Below are 19945 nucleotides of genomic sequence, written 5' to 3'. Positions count from 1 at the left end.
GGACCCTATATACATCGTATCGACGAAGGCTGGCTACATATAACTCCACAAACGTACCCTTAAAAATATTGAAATCCGACAATATATAATATGTATGTAATAAATTTAGTGCAGTGAAAATGATCAAAATTCAAAACCACCCATATCCGCTTGGTGACGCGAAAGCAGCAGCAGTAGTAGTAGTAGCAGCGGTGCTGGTATATGTGGAGTCGTCGAAATCGTATGGAGCTGATCCCGCCAATTCAAGATACCTCATGTCGTTGAGAACTCCGTGTCCCATTTCCGATAACACCACCGGCGGCTCTCCGGAGTAGCAGCTGCTGGTAATGTCTGGCGGCAACGGCGGGAGCTCGTCGTCGTCGGCATTTTCATGATTCTGCTGCTCCATGTAAGCAGCAGCATTAGACCCGTGAGTGAGAAAATAGTTGTTGTAGTTATGGTGATCATTCGCATTTTCTCCGCCAAAGAAAAGCAAGTGGTGTTGGTGTTGGTGGTGGTGTTCTTGATGATCATCATGATGATGGTGGTGGCGCGGTTGCGAATTCGCGAAGATGGCGAAATCTTGTTGCTGCTGATGATGGTGGTGGTGGCCGTATGATTCGTCGGGGGAGACAATGGAGGTGACCGACGAACCATGAGGCATGTCCGAGTAGACGAAGTTGGTTCGAGCCCTGGAGCCACGCATGGATCGCGCGGCCCGGTCGTACGCCAAGGCCGCCTCCTCGGCGGTGTCGAAAGTACCCAACCAATGCCTCTCTTTGGTCGAAGGGTCTCTTATCTCCGCCGCGTACCTCCCCCACGGCCGCCTTCTCACGCCAAGAAACCGGTTGGACTCTTGCGGTTGATCCGCCGAGGCGTTCGCCTTGGACCGTTTGATCTTGGAAGGGGAAGCCGAGTTGCTCTTGTTCGATTTATCCATTAGTAATGAAACAAGGTGTAGCTAGAGGTAGCTATATAAAAAGACCAAGTAGCAAGTATATATGTATATAATATGGTATGGATATATTTGATTTGATAATATTGATGATAAATAATGAGTCAACAGTTGTTTTAAAAAGGTTAGATTTTGTGATGAAGAAGAAAGGAATGAAACAGAGACAAAGATAGTGATAGATTTTTATTCAAACATCAGTTGGTTGTTCGTTGAATCTGTGTTGGGGAGCCACTTTATATAGGGAAGAGTTAGCTCCTTAATAAATTTTTCTTTTTTTGGTCATTTATTTTATTTTATAAATTAAAGTATGGTGAAATATATAAAATCTAGAAAGGGCCTTGACTAATTATATGATTTGATGATGGTCACATGCAAATATGTTTCTTTATTATAAGCACCATATGCATGCACTCATTTCTGAGACATATAAAATTATATATTTTTCCTAGCCAATTATTGGACGAGACTAAAATGAATTATGAACATGAGTTTCAAATTAAGTTGCTAAAATCTTCGATGAAATTAAGCAGCAGCAACTGCTTTTTCGGGAGCTACACCGAGAGTTCTACTTCATAGTGAATTTCTATAAGATGTTTGCATAAATATTTCAATGTAAAACAAAAAACTATTAATGAACCCATATCCTTTATTTTGTTATAAGATGTTCGCACCTACATCATATATATATAGAGACTTGATCTATCGCACCCTAGGGTGGGGATATTTCGTATGCACTCACGTCCCAAAACAACTTCAATTGTCTTGAAATTTTCACAGTAGGATCATCTTCAAAATGCGAATCCAACGATGTATCATATGATACCAATTTCAATCTCGGTAGCCGGAATCGTGAAGATGGCCGAAAATTGGGTGAAATCTGTAATTTTTGGTCATTTTCACGATTTCGGTCATCGTGATTGAAATTGGTATCATATGATACATCATTGGATTCGCATATTCGAGAAGATTCTACAGTAAAAATTTCAAAACAATCGGAATTATTTTAAACACGGGTACATACCAAATATCCCCGCACCCTAGGGTGCGGGTATATATATATATATATATATGAATAATTATCCCAGTATAACATAAACTCTTTTTTTCAGGACTGCAACTAATTAATGATTGCTTCATTCATGGGATGATGGTGGTATCATGAGATTTAATCATAGGATTTGGATTGGTTTTAATGATTGCTCCACATACAACATATGGTGATCATGGACCTTTTTAATCGACGTAATCTCCACACTAGCTAGTCTTTCATTTCCTGTCAATGAATTATAATCATATCCTGAAAAATTACTAGATTCGATCGGAACAAATTAATAGCTCCATGATTATGGGTTTTGTATCCAAGAGTTGAAAGTAAAAAATTTGTATTAATCAACTATGATGGTTAATTAATTTAAGGTGATGATGTTTGAGATTGCTTCCAAAACGCGTCAAGAGTGTTTCCTTCATAAAATTTTATTGTTTCCAAAAAGCGTTTATGAGCTCTTTTTTTTACATTTTGAAATTTTTTTTGAAGAAGAAACTCACAAGTGTCTTTTGGAAGCAATGTCAAACAGTACACCTAAGTCACATTTTATTCTGAACGAGGATCGACTTCAAGTCGAAAATCCCTTGTTATACACATGATATAGCTTCATATATGCATTAAATTGAAAATGAAATTCAATAAATGAAGAGGGGAAATGGTTAAATCTAGTTTTAGCTGAATAAAATTAATCTTATAACTAATGTTGACGTTAATATATACAAGAAAACTTAAAGTAGCATGCATGCGTGCATGTTCAAAAGAACAAACTCCACAATTTGTTTAATCACATCAAGTAAGAGCAAAAACTCAAAACGATATATATTATAGTGGGAATAATAATTATGATATAAGTTGAGCCATGTGCGCCCAATTCGGAGGCATCTTAATCTTGTTATTAATTAATTTCAATGGTGCTTACTTTTCCCAATAAATATCCAAATACATGCATAATAGTTTGGTACTCCATCTCTTGCTTTTATTTTTTATTTTTCAACGAATATCAATCAAATTATTATTGACATATATATATATATATATGTATATATATATGTCAAAAAGTATAATTAACATGCACTGATTAATTATTTATGTGTAGGTATTCTGTGACACGGACGGATTGACTCGATCCATATACAGAGTCAAAATTAATACTTTAACATAAAGAGTAATGTTTTTTTTATTATCAGATCGATCAAAAGATCTTTCTCACAAAATTAACCTATGAAATGGTCTCACAAGAATTTTTTTTGTTTAAATAAATACTTGTTTTCAATCGTTGTGTTTGTCATATATAATAGCGAATCGTGATAAACACAATACATATGTTCCGTTAAAACTAAATAAATAATGAAGTATATTTAAAAAATTTAAAATTAAACTTATTAATTTTTGAAATTGAAATGACAAGAAAGAAAAATAAAATATAAAGACAAATGTTATTATAACATGGTAAAACCATGCAGTTAGTTTGATAAGATGAAGAGTATTTTAGGCAAATCCAAAAATGCATGATCTTAACCTAAGGAATAACACATTGATTAATTACTCATCTTTACTTTGTCTAATATTGAGCTCAAGTTCTTCTCAAAATAGAAATTCTTTAGAGTACTTCCTATTTTGATTACTTTCAAGTAAAAGGATAGAATTAAAATACTCCCACACTGATCATTTAATTAAAAAATGCATGTCATAATAACTATTTTTTAATACTACCATATTGACATCCACACTTAATAAAAATGTCAAATTATTGAACTATTTCTTATAAATTAATCATCAAATAACTTCTTTTTTTTACATAAAAAATTCAAGTCTGCTACTCCATGTATTATAATTGTAATCAAACAAATTAAGAATCAAAAGATAATAAATTGATATTGAGTCAGAGAACAAAAATTTCCTGATATATTTGATATAAATGCAACATATAAAAAATGTTAAGAAATTAAATACTATGTTACTTAACTGCTCCACCGTTTGCTTTGATATAAACCAAAATAAAGTTAGGAAAAATATTAAAATGAAGTGGAATTGATTGGGTTCCATGTGACACCCGTTTAATTTGTCTTCTAGGGACAAAAACTAATTGTCGTTGGTACCTAACCACTTGTGAGACCAAAAGAAGTCTCATCACTCCTCAGTATATTCGAGTTGGTAGAGTAGGTGAACACTTTCAGTTGTCAAAATTTCAATTTCTCCTACTAACACTTTGTCAGACGAGTCTGTCATAGAAGAACTGTCTAGTATTGTTTACCTGGTTACTGTGGTTTGAAGAGTATTACGTTAGTCTAGAGATTTATCGAATTTGCATAGAAAAGTAGTGGTTGTGGGTTCTAATGTCATTAAAAAGAAAGTAAGACAAAAAAAAATCAAATAAACTTTATATATATATATATATATAGAGTTTTGCTATGCTGCCCACCTCCCGTGATCACCTCCATGCCCACCTATGAGGTGGCACTCATCCATTGGATGAATCATTTGTATATGATTCATCTCATCCATTGGATGATTGTCACCTCATATGTGGGCATGGAGGTTGGCACGGGAGGTGGGCATCATAACAAAATTATATATATATATATATATATATATATATATATATATATATATATATATATATATGAATAAGTTTTTAGACAAGAAATGTAATGTCAAATAAGTAACCAGAAATTTAGAAAATAAATTGTATTTTAATAAAATTTTGATTCACGATCTTCTCGACTTTGTTTATATATGTAAACCTCAGCAACATAGATATTATTCTCCGCACTTATTTTCTTTTTTTAAAAAATAAATTTTGATTAGAAATTTAGTTTTTGAACTTTAAAGAATCCAAGAAAAGAATTTGACCGAAATTATGGAGTTGAAAAATAGACACCGACTAATTTGTTTTTTTTTTTTCTAATAAACAACATTTGTTTAGTAATTATATAGTTATTATATTTTAAAATAATAAATAATTTTGTTTCGCATTTTTAGCAAGAGTTCATAGGATAGTCATCTTCACTCAGTCAAAGGACACACGCAATTACATTAAGGGGAAATGTTTAATTGTCGTACATTAAATTAATTAATTAATTTATTATTGTTGTTGTTGTCAATAAACTCCAAAATTTCCAAATTGACTTTTGGTCACACAAACAAACTACCTCGAGACTTGCCTTATTGGCAACTTTTGACCATCAAAATCAACAATCTATGATTTTACCTTTTCATGTTTTTATTTTTATTTCTTTAAAAAAAATACATTTTCTTACTACGCTATGTATTTATCCCTCACTCTCAATGTTAATATCTTTTTGCATTTTTTATTTTAAAAAATATTCATCCTCTAATAATCAATTGTATGAGAAATATTCTTAAATCTATGCATCACTGCATCAGTAACTTAACCAATTTATAAATTGTTTAATTTTTTTGACGGGATTTGTATAATGTTTAATTATTTTCTATAATACATGAAATTTAATAATTTTTTTTGAAAGGACATTTTGATATTTTAAAGTATTAAATTAAATTGTTTATAGAGAATGAGTGAGTTTGTTTGAATAGAGATGTTTTTAAGTCAAATTCGTCTTTTCTTCACAGGGAAATGGTGATTTTCCCAAAAAAAAAAAAGAGGTATCTGGTTGTTTTATTATTATATATTTTCAAATCAAAAATTGCTTAAAACCCCTAAATAAAGCCATAAAACGACAACTTTAGGCAATAAACTCCACCTTCTATATTTAAAATGTTATTACGATCTATCCATTCCAAACTTAAATTCTAGTTCTTCCAAAATAAAAATTATAATATTCTTCTTTATTCAAGAGCACATGGCAGGATTTTTTTATTTTAATTTTTTTTTTAAAAAAAAGAGTGTAAAATTACATTGAATCTATCCAATAGATATGATGTGCAATGGGTTTCGACAATGATACCAAAAACATGGCCTCCTATAATTCCTCTTCTTCTTTTTTTTTTTTTTTTTTTCCTTTTGATGTTCCGAGAAACAAAATAAAATCATTTCAAAAAAAAAAAACCAAATAAAATAGAAAGTTTTACATTTGACTATGCTTTTTGGTCGAATCTCTAGACCACAATGAAATGGCGATAGGTAAAATGAGTGCACGTGAGAAGGATAATTAAACCTCTAATCAATGTATTAGACATAGCCTTAGCACATAACTTTACTAGCATAAATCCCACACACATATATATATATATGTATGTACGTACGTGGATGTAGGTTACACACTGTTACATACACGTTATCTTTGAAATTAAAAAAAAAATTATTGAGATAGTTTTATAATTTTAAAAGTAATGTATCGTGTGTGTAATCCTCATCATACATATAACATGTTTTTATATATACAAGTATTAACACACAAAGAAAGAACGCACACACATATATTAACACACAAATATAGCATGTAAGGGAAATTTTGGTGGTATGTTCACTGTTGTTAAGTGGCATAGGATATATCTTAGAGGGTATTTATATATGTATGGATTTTGGCTTCTTTATGTTTTAGAACGAAATAGATTCTCAATCAACTACTAATATTTTGAAATTTCACAAAGTTTGTTATACACCATATTATATTGAATTTCTGGTGGAAGTCCTATAATACGTGATTTGTTCGCCTTTTGTGAAACGAATCAACCCTACTCATAAACAATATTTTATATTTTTGACATATAAAATAATACTTTTTATTTTTCGTGAATGATTCAAATGAAATATCTGTCTCATAAAATTGACATGTGAGATCGTCTCACAAAATTTTTGTCCTGACTCAGACATTAATAGAGTATGAGTAATTCTGTATTAAAACTATATTTATTTTCTTCGGACAGGACATAGTATTTGGAATTAGAATGTGAACAAACATTAACCAATACACACTGTTTCATGGAAAATCCACTTCTTTGTCATAAAATTTGGTTTTGTTATGGTTAAAGATTCCATGCATGTATGTATGACATCCTTTTATTATCTCTAAATCCAAAGACAAAGTGATTTGTGTTTGTGACAACCGACTCTAGTCAGTCCAACACATTATAAAACTGTATTTGCAATACCAAACAAAGTTAAAATGTATTAAAATGCAAAGATTGATAATAAATCATAAAATACGATGATAATAATGCATGAGCGATTCTCACAACACCATACCGACACTATTTTAATGTTATCTCAGATAATATTTCCATTTCATACTTTATATATGAAGATAAATACCATCTAGCCGTAAATTTATTCTAAACTCTCTATAAAAACGCACAAATTTATTGAAAATTTTCATATGCAAGTCTATCACAAGAATTTAGAATCTAGATACAAACTGGTACAGAGAAGATTTTGTTTCCAACTGGAATTGTTCATCAGAAAAGAAATCAACTACATTAGTTTACCATGCATCAGTTACCTGTGGCTGTATAAACTCAAGTGTCCAACATTACATGTGAGAAATACAAAGAAGCAGGGTGATGTTATGAGACACTAAACTGGAGGATTTCATTGCTCTTCTAATCAGATCGTTGTCAGTTTTAAATGCCAAGAGTTTTATCTGTTTATCTTCATATAGTCCTATGTCTTCACGTGAGAGAAAAACTGTAGAACATGGCACAACCGTTTGGCACGTCATGTTGAGCTCAAGGCTGCCTTCAACATCAACTAATAACAAGTCTTATTTGAGAATTGTAAACATTTCAAACACCGAGCAACCTTCCCGCATGTTAACAATACACAATTAAATATCAAACAGTGTAGTGAGTACCAACCAAGATGATGCCACGTTCATGAATCAGAACTAGAGTGCACAATTTTTGCAACTACTCATTGTCTTGGTCACTGCCACTGCCACTGCCACTGCAATTTTGAGAATTGCATGACTGCTCAAGCGAACCAATTTTGGGATTGACACATGGGGTAAGAGGTGGGAAAGAGGGAACGGATTTGAGTATGTATTTGACTGCATTTCTGAACCTTGCTGGCGAACTTGAATCAAACTTGGGTACCTGACTGTGAGGGGGAGAAACCCGTTTTTTATTTGGAGAACTTACTTTCACAGCACTGAGAGGTGTGGGAGTGTCCTTCAGTATCTCTGGTGTATCGTCTTGCATGACATCAAATACATCAGGATCCGAGTCCATGACTTGCTTATGTTTAGTCCCACTGAAATTAGCTACCGGGATGTTTGGTGAACTGCGAAAACGTGATGATCTTGCAGAAGAATAAGGTCCACTCCTGGAAGAAGATTGAAGTACCGAATTATTCGGCCATCCCTTGGAATCTGGTCTTTGAGATAGAAGCCCTGTTTTCTCAGGTTCTTGATGGGTTTCTGAGATTTCGTTCCCTGTTTCTACGGTATTACCATAATCTGATTCTAGATCAAAAGAAACCAGATCCAGAATTTCCTTGGTAGTTTCTGAGATTGTGTCATTATCTGAACCTCTAGGAGAATTTGGGGATGTTAGAAATGGTGGTGCAGAGGGGAGACCAGGTTCGGGTGACAGGAAGTATTTCCCAGAAGGGAACCAAGCTTTTGCAGCATCCTTTCCGTGGCTACAAAACCATAAAGAACGAGTTAAATGAGGAACAACGAATTGGAACCATGCGGCACTAAAATCCATTGGATCGAAATTTTACTCGAAAGAAATGAAACTTACTTCAAATACTGGAATGCTGGTGTGAAAGGAGTTGAATTGTGAGGACTGCAAAACTCAGCATGATGTCCAGCATCTCCAGATGCCGTTATGTTGGAATTACTGAGCAAAGATGCATCTTGTATTTCGTTATTTTCTTCATCACTCAACACATCCTTGGTCGTGCCAAATTCTGGGAGTTAAAACAGAGCATCAAGATCAAATCAAAGTGAAGATTCAAGGTAAATAATATGAGTCAAGGGTTGTACAAGTAGATGTGAACACAGTTCTAAACCCGAATGTTCCAATTTTGTAAACAAATCACTGGAATATGGTTTTAGTTCTAGTTCTTAAATGGTTTCAGTTAGGTTCAAACAAGTTTGAAATGAATTCATTCATTTAAATATTAACAGTAGTGAAGATAAGACACAATTGATGATTGACCATATAGACAGTTAACCTTAACAAGATTGTTCAAAAAAAATCAAGTAATTGAAATTTGCCAGTAACATTCACTAACCCAAATTTGATGGTCTATGGAAGCATCTATACCACAATCAGCCTAAAAGAACTAAAAATTATTGAATAGTTGGGGCAATAAGTGTCCTGTTACGGACTATATGCATATGGGCTTTAATATATTGAACTAAGGCCCACGAGACTCAAGCCCATGGAAGCATCTAGACTCGTGACTCGTGAATGAAGAGCAATAAAATGTGGGGAGTGGTAGTTTGTTAGGCATTCGGTTATCTTCTTAGCTTGAGTTGTTCACTAGCTTTGGCTAGGTTAAAGAGAGTTTCTCTCTTTGTACAGAGTGTTGTCTCTGGGATCTTTGTTTTCATTTTATGAAATCTATTTCAGTTTCTTGTTTATGGTTTATTGCATTGCTGAATGGATATGAAATTCGAGCCTAACAGTCCCGATCATCAAGATGATGAAGAGTGAGAAATGAATGCTAAAACAATTACAAGCTTGCAATTGGGTGGGTAGGATATGAGAAAAGATTCATGAAAATGAGAGGGTTTGGGATGATGAGCATTAGATTGATACGGGTGCAGGAGTTAAAACAAAATATTTGAATGAGAAGATTCGGTGATACCCCATTGTTAGATGAAACTTAAATATTAAAACTAGACTAGATAGTTGTAACATATTAGAAATTGACTTGGACTCACCTCAAAAGCTAGATCAACAGATGAGAGTTGCCCTTGTCTATATTAAAGCTCTCAAGTTGTCTATATTAAGCCTCCCAAGAACCCTATCCTACCGATGGAGGACAATATTTCAACACACCCCCATACGCCCAGGAATGAACATCTGGAGCGTGGAGATATTAACGGGTGATCTACCTATAGGCAACTCAATTATGGGCGGTCCAACACACATGGAGGGTCTGAGCTCTGATACCATGTTAGAAATTGACTTGGACCTAACCCATCTCAAAAGCTAGCTCAAGAGTGGAGGTTTGCTCTTGTCTATATATTAAACTCTCAGGTTATTTAACCAACCGATGTGTGACAAACTAAACATACCAACACACCCCTCGCACGTCCAGGAATGAAACGACTGGAACGTGAAGAAATTAATGGGTGGCTCAATTATGTGACGGGTGAGGCCAACTATAGGCCGTCCAACACATAACGGTGGAACTCAGGCTCTGATACCATTATAAAAACAGAGGAACAAATGATATTCATTTTTATATATCATTACAAAGAAAGCCTGATACATCTTTATAGTTACAATGGGCATATCTCACCCGGAAATCAAGAAAAAAAATATTAACTTACCCAATCTATACAACTAAGATATCTATCAATCAATTTAAAATTTCTATCAAATCATGTAAATTGATTCTAATTACTTTAAATTAATACTAATTGATTTAATAAATCTACAGTAAAATATCAAATATAACGAAATTAAAATCATAAAAAAATAACACAAGAAATTGAAATTATCTAGACAATAGAGAGTCTCCCTAAATTGATATTGCTGCAATAATTGATTACTTCTGTGCAGATCTAATGATCAATGACATGAAATCCATAGCTTATAGCTGATATCTACTAGTACTACTACCATGAACATGCGTGTATATATATATAAATAGGTTAGGAAATAATTATCCAAGGAAATGAAAAACCGCCTACTCCCCTTAATAAATAAGAAAAGACTTTAACCGTTGTGAAACAGAAGTAACCCAATTAATCATGCTTTAATAATAAACATAACTCAAATAATAATAATAATAATGTCATAATTGAGTTATATATTGATCAACATGTATATTAGATAATAAAATAATAATTAAGTAATGTCACAACCTATGTTTCGGAAAGTGCACAAAATGGACAGACTTTAAAGTCTAATTGTAGATCTGAAGAACAAGCTACTGGACCACTTCGAAAATGAGAAATATTTTTATTCACTTCGGTGACTGAAGAGGTCGAGGTAATTAAATATGGGAAGTGCAAATCAGTTTGGAAAGATGTAGTGTCAGTACGTTAAGCATCAAAGAGGTGTAATAACAAAAAAATACATAGTAGAGTCATTAAGGATCTCGGTAAAAAGCATACCTCCCTTTTGGCCGAAGACATTTTTACACCCTTCACAACGGCATCCATCTGAGCATCCGACATTAGCCTTTCCAAAGGACCAAAACTCACTTCTTCATAAGCAATTAAGAAAGCAAGCACTGGATGGCATGATAGAAATTTCTCCTCTCCCAATCCCAATCCCCAAACTCCAAGTATGCAAAAGAAACATATAATGCCTAAACATAACACCACATACCTGATAGCACTCACAGTACTTTTTGAGGCACATTGACTTCTTGCAATTGCATCCTCTTTTATGCCTCGCAGAAGATGGTGTGAAGTGCATTGTATCTTCCTCTAACTATACAAATTTCAGTCAATACATACATCACAAACGGCTAATAAGCAGTGTAATTACAAATTTTGATCAGAGCAATACCCCAAAATTGCTTCCAGGTGGCTCAATGATACGTTGCACCACTTTAGGAGCAAATGCCAGAGGATTGCGAGATTCAATTTGCTGCCGTGTTTCAAGAACTGTATCAACATGTTCAGGTTTGTTTAAACAGCCTTGGCAAGCACAAGGTTCAGCACAATATATCCCAGCGGCAAAGCAATCACAGTAACTGAAAGGAAACAAATTAACAAGATGTCCTGCAGAGGTTGAAGAAAAACTGAAAAAAGTTTGTGCTTACAGCTTTAAGCATTTACTCTTTTTACAATTGCAGCGTTTGCAACCATCACCTTCACTGGGTTCAGCCATTTTTTTCCTAGAAAAATGCAAGAAGATTTATTCCTGTATAATTACGCAGAGTAAAACACCACAAGGATGCATGATAATCATAGGCTTGCCTTTTCTTCTTAGGGCTTGACTTGTGTAACTCTGCTGCAGCCCCATCATTTTCAGTGTTACACTTCCTTTTAATGCCAGGGATCGATTTATCCTCAATTGAATCCAAGACAAGAGAGTTGTTTGAACATTTGATTATGTTATTAGACGATGAAGATGAAGAACTAGCTACCACTGGCGCATAAATATCAATACTAATATCATCAGCATCTGCTGTAACACTTTCTGCCACAGAGTTCATCTTAGGTACTGAGTTCCTCTCCAAAATGCAAAAATTACCCCTTGAAACAGATTTCACCTTTATTGTTGCGCCAGATCCAGCATGTGCAGAATTAAAAAGGCTATTTAGGTGCAAGCCAAAACTTGAACGCTTGGGAACATTTACGGCTGAACTCAAACTACTTCTAGGACGTAACACAGCCTGTATGGTACCAGCAGGTTTCTGATTGATGGGAGTTGATGGTGTCTCTAAATATAGTGATTCTGGTTTCTCATTATCCAAAGGAATTTGAGTAGACCTATTTGTTAACTTGAGCATGGCATCTTCAAACTGGAGACAGCGTCTACGTATTCCACGGTGATGAAAGACCTACTCAATTTTAGCAAATTTATGAGAACTTCTAACACATAGGATAACAATTGAAATTCCTAAACGACTAAATATTTAAATTCTAAGAATTTATGATAAAATGACCGGAAGGTCCAATGACAAACAACCCGAAGATTTTTCCAATGTGAAAGACATAGCAGCAATTTTGGCATCCAAACTATAGAAATCAGAAATGGATGTCTCTAATCAGCACTGACCTCATTCATGGAATCTCCCTGATCTATATTGGTAAGAGCGTGGTTCACAGACGGCTCAAGTCCAATGTTTACACATTGCTCGGCTGATATACCTTTGTCATGCTTTATATCCGTTTCTGCTGCATTAACATCAGCTGATGCTTCCAGTGCATGTACCTCCTCAGTTGGCCTACTTATGGAAGGAGGTGCAGCAACAACTATTTCTTCATGTCTTGTACTATTATACTTGTATACAGGTTTAACAGAAAATTCTATGCCTGCAACATTATCTGGAGATTGATTATTGCATTCAGATGTTTTTATGGCTGAATTGGAAGGATTATTTGGATCAACAGAATCCATGTTTAAGATTTCAGACAAGAACTGGTCAGGATGTTCTGTGGGACTCTCTATGTGATCATTCAGAGTGCTGTTACTATCTATGGATTTCTCGGTGCTCATCCGGGATTCCAAATTGCTAGAACCATCAGCAACAGTGATATTCTTCTGGCAAACTTCATCCTGCCCAGATAGCTTTTCAGTTGATGCTTCAAGAAACTTTGTCCTGCTTCACATAAATCACCTCATATAATAAACTACCATGATTAAAATAATCAAAAGGGAAGCACATTTATTATTCAATATAAGCGAACAATAGCCAACCTTTTAAGAGAGGTCTGTTGGATGTGGGGTTTGAGTTGAGGTGACGTGAATACAAGAGGAGGAGAACTGAGACCTGGAAAGCCTTGTACAGTTGAAGGTGCATTGAAAGGCTGTATGGGAGACAGGTTGCTAATGTAGCTAAAAATGGGTGAGTCCTGAGATTCAAGGAAGCAACGTGTTAAAAAGAAACTTTAAGAAATATCTTAAGATGCTAAAATAGCTTATTCGTCGTCATTGGTAACATATTTTCTCCAAAAGAGATGGAAACATGTAGTCATCAAAACACCATGTCATAAAGTCATAAGGGCACTAGTTCTTCGTTTTGCATGCTTACGAATGGATAATCCAAATATAGAACAGATATGCAACATGTTACTATAAATTCTGAAAATAGAATTGCCAACACAAGCAAGATGTGAGCATTCATGATCGACCACATGAAAACGGAACAGTTGATCAAAATAATGACCTCATTTTTATTTTTAAATGTATTACTCTAAACATAAAACAAAAATATGTGCATAGGAGGTCATGTATCCAAAGGATTCTAATTATAATATTTTTTTCAGAATGTAATCACTAGGATAACCACTGTGGCCTCGACAATAACATCCCAAATTGATCCTCTCCGGTAAGATCAATGTCCCAAAGAACCACGAACACTGAAGCTAACGGAATTTCTGCAAAACCGCATAACCATTAGCCTCCACTTTAAATAACTACACCAAATCCACTGCTCATAAAATCTAACCTCTACAACACCCGCGAACTTTTCACCACACAATTGAAATTCAGGAAACCTAACTGCCAACACCCACCCACTATTCCAACTCAAATTTCCGAAAAATGGACTGTGAAAAACCTCACCCACAATCCACCACACTGAAAAACAACAAAGAAGTAGACACGATTTCTTCAGAAACACCAAATGAACTTCATTCTTCCTAGCCCATCTCAAAATCACACTAAACATCCAAATCCCATGACCAGGCTCGCCCAAACTCACACGAATCGAGCCAAAAAAAAAAAGCAAGATACAAACTCCAGAAATGCAAATCCATCATGCATGCATAGAAACAACAAAAAGCATGTAAAAACATACTTGAGCAGGAACAGTTTCAGCATCGTTTGCAATGGCGGAAGTTTTCGAAGATTCAGGAGAGTCCATTTCCATAAACCCTGAGCCTGAATCGCAATTTCTGCATTCTTAGCTTCTTTCTACATAAATATATACGCAGATCATCCGCTCTTTCCGATCTTCCTTTCTGTAGCGCAGTCAATGCAGATGTGAATTTTGATGATTATGCTTACATAAACACACAATTTCTATATATTTTTTTTATTTTTATCTATTTAAAAACGGAAATAAGACAGTGATTTGTTGTCTATGTGAAAATGAAAAAAATAAATAAATAATAAAAAAACAAACAAAAAAAAGAGGAGTTGGAAATTGAGAGGTGTCTGAGCGGGAAAACGAATAGTGTTTTTCAGATTAGGGCTATACTGGAATTGGGTTGGGCCGGAATATTTATGGACTGAGTCCATCGATGATATACATAATTTTAAAATTTGCTCATATCCATTGGGCTTGAACTAATTGAATGCCAAATCATGGCATTGATCTCGTGTCTTTTGGAAATTGGAAACCATATTTCTCATGAATAAAATCAGAATCTTGACATAGTTGTATATATGGAGATGATGATCTTTAGCATTTTGAGTTGGAAATTCGACGGATTTGGAAGCGCGCCATATGTGCTCGAAACGATAAGTTGCATCGGAAATTTTTCGGAGAAGTTCATTTCTTCTATTCTTGTTGATTTTATCATCTATTGACTAAATATTAACGAAAATGTGCTGATCAAGATAATTTTTTTCCTTTTGCGTATCAGGGAGCAGGTAATTAAACATGTCGAAATGAAGCCATTATGGCTTGGGAAGCCAAATATACAGTTTCTGGGACGATGGATCTATTTTCACCCTTTTATGCTACAAGGTCAATACTCAATAGTCATAAAATTCCTAGTCAAAAAATAATCAAGCCTAATAAACGGCCCGTTGGGCCTAGTTTCTGGGCCGTTGTCCACTTCTCTAGTACGCTACCAGGCATTTAAAACAAAAATGTTCGAGGACTGATGGAATAAACCCGTGCAATGCATATGACTTTATTTATACATAATTAGTACTAAAAAAATTAATAAGTATGAACTTTTGAATAAATAATTAAAATACAACTAAATTAAGATTGAGTTTGAACATGAAAGGATTTATAATTTTTAAAAAAATCAGTTCATCTTTATATTTATTTACATTGTACTTGAGCTAATCACAATGAATTTTAAATCCTTAGAATGTTGGAATCATTTAAAATTAATTGTGATGAGTGAAAATAAATAAATAAGTAGGAGATTGATTTGAGTTTTTATTACTGAAATTATTTAACAATGAAAATAAATTGAAATCCATAGATTTCAAATGATCTCATCCAAAGGAAACCTAAGTTGGTTATAAACCATATATTTAGAAAACAAAAAAATATTAATAATTTATAAATGATGAAAAACTTTTTAATACAACACTTGTGGTTGAATTTTTTCTAATTAATAATTTTCTACTACATATCGTAATTTTAAGATTTCTCGGATTCGACATTTTTAGACCCTTTTAATTCGTAATTCTGGATACCGCTGATCATGACAAAACATGAAATTCTTCAAAATAATTCCTATATGAGAAAACGATTGCCTCTGTCATCAAATAATAAGGTATTTTTTGGAGTAAATATTTGTACAAAGTTTTGATTTAAAATACATAATAATAATAATAATAATAATAATATATAAATATTTAATGTACCAAAAAATCACGACGACATATTGAATTTTAAAAAATCAAAAAATATGTTTTTTTTTGTTTTTCAGATTCATTTTATTTTTGAAAATGCATATTGTCACGAGTGTGTATGTTTTTTATATATGTTTTTTTCATATTTCTTTTAACTATGTATTTGTTTTCATTTTGCAAACATATTTGAAGAAAAATCATTATATTTTGATGAATTCATTTTGTTCTGGATGATTTTTTGTTTGTTTGCACATTAAGTTCTAAAATCTCAAAAAAATGAAGTTTTTTGTTTTTTTTCCCTGATTTGTTGCAAAAATATCTAATATTTTTTCAAATATTATAAATTTTGTTTATTTTCTTGAGGAATTTTTTTATTCAATAATTATGAATTTAACATATACAATACTTGCATTCTATTTTTTTTAAAAAAAACAAAGGATAAAATTTTTAAATGTTAAAATAAATTTTTAAATTTGAAACATTAAGATAGAAAAATAAAGAGTAACACTCTTGTGAGATGGTCTCATCCGTGAAACGGGTCAATTATACTCATATTTATAATAATAAGTAATATTTTTTAATTGATAACTCACATAAAAGATCCGTCTCATAAATATGACCCTTGAGACCATCTCATAGAAGTTTTTGCCAAAAATAAAATACAAAAAAATGTTATTGTAAATTTGTAATATATAAATTGCATAACAGTTTGATAAGATGGGGTTACACTAACTTCCATAATGTTATGATAAAATGTTCTTATATTAAATATAAGGAAAAAAATTAATATGAAAAATGTAAATCAAATAAATAAACCAATATAGTGTGTTATTGAAAAATTATAATATGTTTACTGTATATGCATATTATACGATACCTTGTTCGACTTTCTAACATCAACTGGAATTTACAAAACACGAAAAATATCATATTTTTTTTAAAAAAATTATTATTTACTTCTAATAGTTCAATTATTTTTAAAAAATCATCATATTAAAAGCAAAAATTAGATTTTGTTTTATCACGACTATTTGAAATTTTGTTTAGAGGCTATTGTATTTTTGTCTATATTTTAAATTTTTAGATTAAATTATCACTCATAATATTATTTTTTAAATCTCTGTTGGATGTGTATAAATATATATACAGATAGGCGAAACAACCACCATATTAAAAATAAAAAATAAATTTTGTTTGATCACAATAAAAAACTATTTTAAATTTTGTTTAAATTTAACCAGATTTTTATCTATAAAATTTTTATATTAAATAGTCTATCATTCATATATCAAATTTTTACTCTCTGTTATATATATATATATATATATATATATATATATATATATATATATATCTTTTTATATATAAAAAATCTTCCCCTTAGACACCATCTTTTCATTTACCGAAATTACCCTTATGTGATATAAATATTACACTTTTTTTTTATTTGTCTTTTTTAAATTTCGATATTTCAAATTACCATATTTTTCTCAATTAAATATTATAGATAAGATAAATTGATAAATAATTTTAAATTTGTTTTTATATTATTTTATAAATGAAAAAATAAATTTAAATATTATAAAAAAAATAATATTTATACATAACATAAAATATTAAATATATTATATGATTTTATACACACGCGTTGCGTGTGTGCGATTATGCTAGTATAAATAAAGAACTTCCCTCCTAGACAGCATCTTTTCATTTGCCGAAATTGCTCTAAATATTACACTTTTTTTTTTTTTTTGAATTTTGATATTTCAAATTCTCATATTTTTCTCAACTAAACACTAAGACGAGATAAATTGATAAATAAATTTTAAATTTATTTTTATATTATTTTATAAATGAAAAAAATTTAAATATTATCGAAAAAATAATATATATACATAACATACAATGTTAAATATATTATATGATTTTATACACACGCAACGCGTGTGTGCGATTATGCTAGTATCTATTACTATTATTATGCAAGAGACCATTAGTTGGTCTCTTGGTATGCCAAAATATCAACAAAAAAAAAATTTAAAAACACACACATTAAAATTATTTCTCTCCACTATCTCTATTTTTATTTTTTATTTAATGAAATCTATTTAATATATAATACAAAAATTTTATTTATCTATTTTTATTGTTATAAATTTATTAGATTTTTTTATTGAAATTAAGTATAGAAAAAACTTTTGTCACACTCATTGTGTGTGCAAATATGCTAGTATATATAAAGCAAGAGCATCTTTGTAGACTCTTGGCATGCTCACTTTAATTTTTTTAAAAAAAAATAAACCCACAAAAAATTATCAAATTGCAAAAAAAAAAAAAATTAAGATCAAATATTTGAAAATTATAAATTTATATTATATACACACATAACATAATTTTTGTATATAACATTATATACACAATGTGTGTGCAGTGCGACTAGAATATATATGTGTATTTATGCATATAGGCAAAACAACCATCATATTAAAAAAATTGTTTGATCACAAAAATCTCTATTTAAATTTTTTTTTATATCCAATCGTTTTTTATCTATATTTTAACATTTTTAGATTGAATAGTCTACAACTCATATTATTATTTTTTTGAATTGTTGTTGCGTATATGTATAATAATTGCATATAGGCAAAAATAATTAGCTTATTAAAAGCAAAAAATAATTTTTTTTATTACGAAAAATACTATTTTAAATTTTTAAATTTTGGTAAGCTAAATTTTGTTATTGAATTTTTTTATTTGTGTAAGAATTGATGTACAAATAGTGTTTAACATGTAACATCACGATTAATGAAGAGTATCATACATGTTTGGCCCAAGTTTTTTAAAAATAAAAGTTATAAATCAATATGACATCACATCCTAGGAACCAAACTGCCTTAAAATATAATAATATAAGAACCCATTTTTTCGACGCAACGGAAATTTAATTTTAAAGTAATTATTTTGGTGGAATGTGAAAAAATTAGAAAATAAAGAAATAGTGTTGTGTTTATTTTTAAGGCTTAATTATATATATAAATATATCCCGAGGTTTATTTTTAAAATCAGTGGGATTTTTTTTTTTGGTAATTATGGAAAATCTCAAGAGATGTATATGTAATTTGAAAAATAATTAAATAAAATATAAGTGAAAAAAGCTTTGAAATTTGTACCCGAAATATGCTATACCAATACTTTGTAATAAGTCGATGATTTGTAGCTAATCTAACAAATCATATATTTGCGATCCAATTGTAAGATCAAAAAATAACTATATTTCTTGTAAATATTACAGGTGTGGGGAAATATCAAAAAATAATATTAATCATTTGTACGTAATTAAATTAAATAAGTGGTAATCATCTTTGCATGGATGCAGTTCCCGAAGAGAATCGAATCAGTACTACTTTTTTTACTTTGTCGCAGTTTGCTTACACATATCTTTTCCATTGCCCGATAAAATGGTGGGCATAATTTATGGTAATAATAAGGATAAATGATTTAAAAATCTCTATCAACCCTTTAAACTTTATTTTAATTTCTTAACAACAATTTTTTTTATTTCAACTCTCTAGTGGTTCTTATTTTTGAATTAAATATTATTTAACAATTAATCTTTTGTACGTGGCATTGTTAACCTATCGAAC

General features: G+C 31.5%; 1 protein-coding gene across 1 annotated transcript; it reads right to left on the bottom strand.

The window, feature by feature from the left end:
* Window positions 1-7345: 7345 nt before the first annotated feature.
* LOC140871901 (protein tesmin/TSO1-like CXC 2) lies at window positions 7346-14749 on the bottom strand. The gene is made up of 10 exons (XM_073274645.1): window positions 14560-14749; window positions 13458-13612; window positions 12816-13359; window positions 12011-12597; window positions 11854-11928; window positions 11598-11784; window positions 11415-11519; window positions 11198-11264; window positions 8643-8811; window positions 7346-8538 (listed from the first exon to the last, which is right to left on the bottom strand). The coding sequence occupies exons 1-10, from the start codon at window positions 14629-14631 to the stop codon at window positions 7806-7808; spliced, it is 2694 nt and encodes an 897-aa protein (XP_073130746.1). The 5' UTR covers window positions 14632-14749; the 3' UTR covers window positions 7346-7805.
* Window positions 14750-19945: the final 5196 nt, after the last annotated feature.

This window comes from Henckelia pumila, unplaced genomic scaffold, assembly GCF_033568475.1.
Source record: "Henckelia pumila isolate YLH828 unplaced genomic scaffold, ASM3356847v2 CTG_461:::fragment_3, whole genome shotgun sequence".
NCBI lineage: Eukaryota > Viridiplantae > Streptophyta > Magnoliopsida > Lamiales > Gesneriaceae > Henckelia > Henckelia pumila.
This window is presented reverse-complemented; position numbering and strand designations above follow the sequence as displayed.

What these genes read in the sequence shown, in the direction of transcription:
- LOC140871901 (XM_073274645.1), bottom strand. Translation starts at nt 14,631, where the DNA reads ATGGAAATGGACTCTCCTGAATCTTCGAAAACTTCCGCCATTGCAAAC. An exon ending in TCAAGCCCTAAGAAGAAAAG is followed by an intron (nt 11,929 to 12,010) that starts GCAAGCCTATGA and finishes GCATTTTTCTAG; the next exon opens with GAAAAAAATGGCTGAACCCA. An exon ending in CCAGCATTCCAGTATTTGAA is followed by an intron (nt 8,539 to 8,642) that starts GTAAGTTTCATT and finishes ATGGTTTTGTAG; the next exon opens with CCACGGAAAGGATGCTGCAA.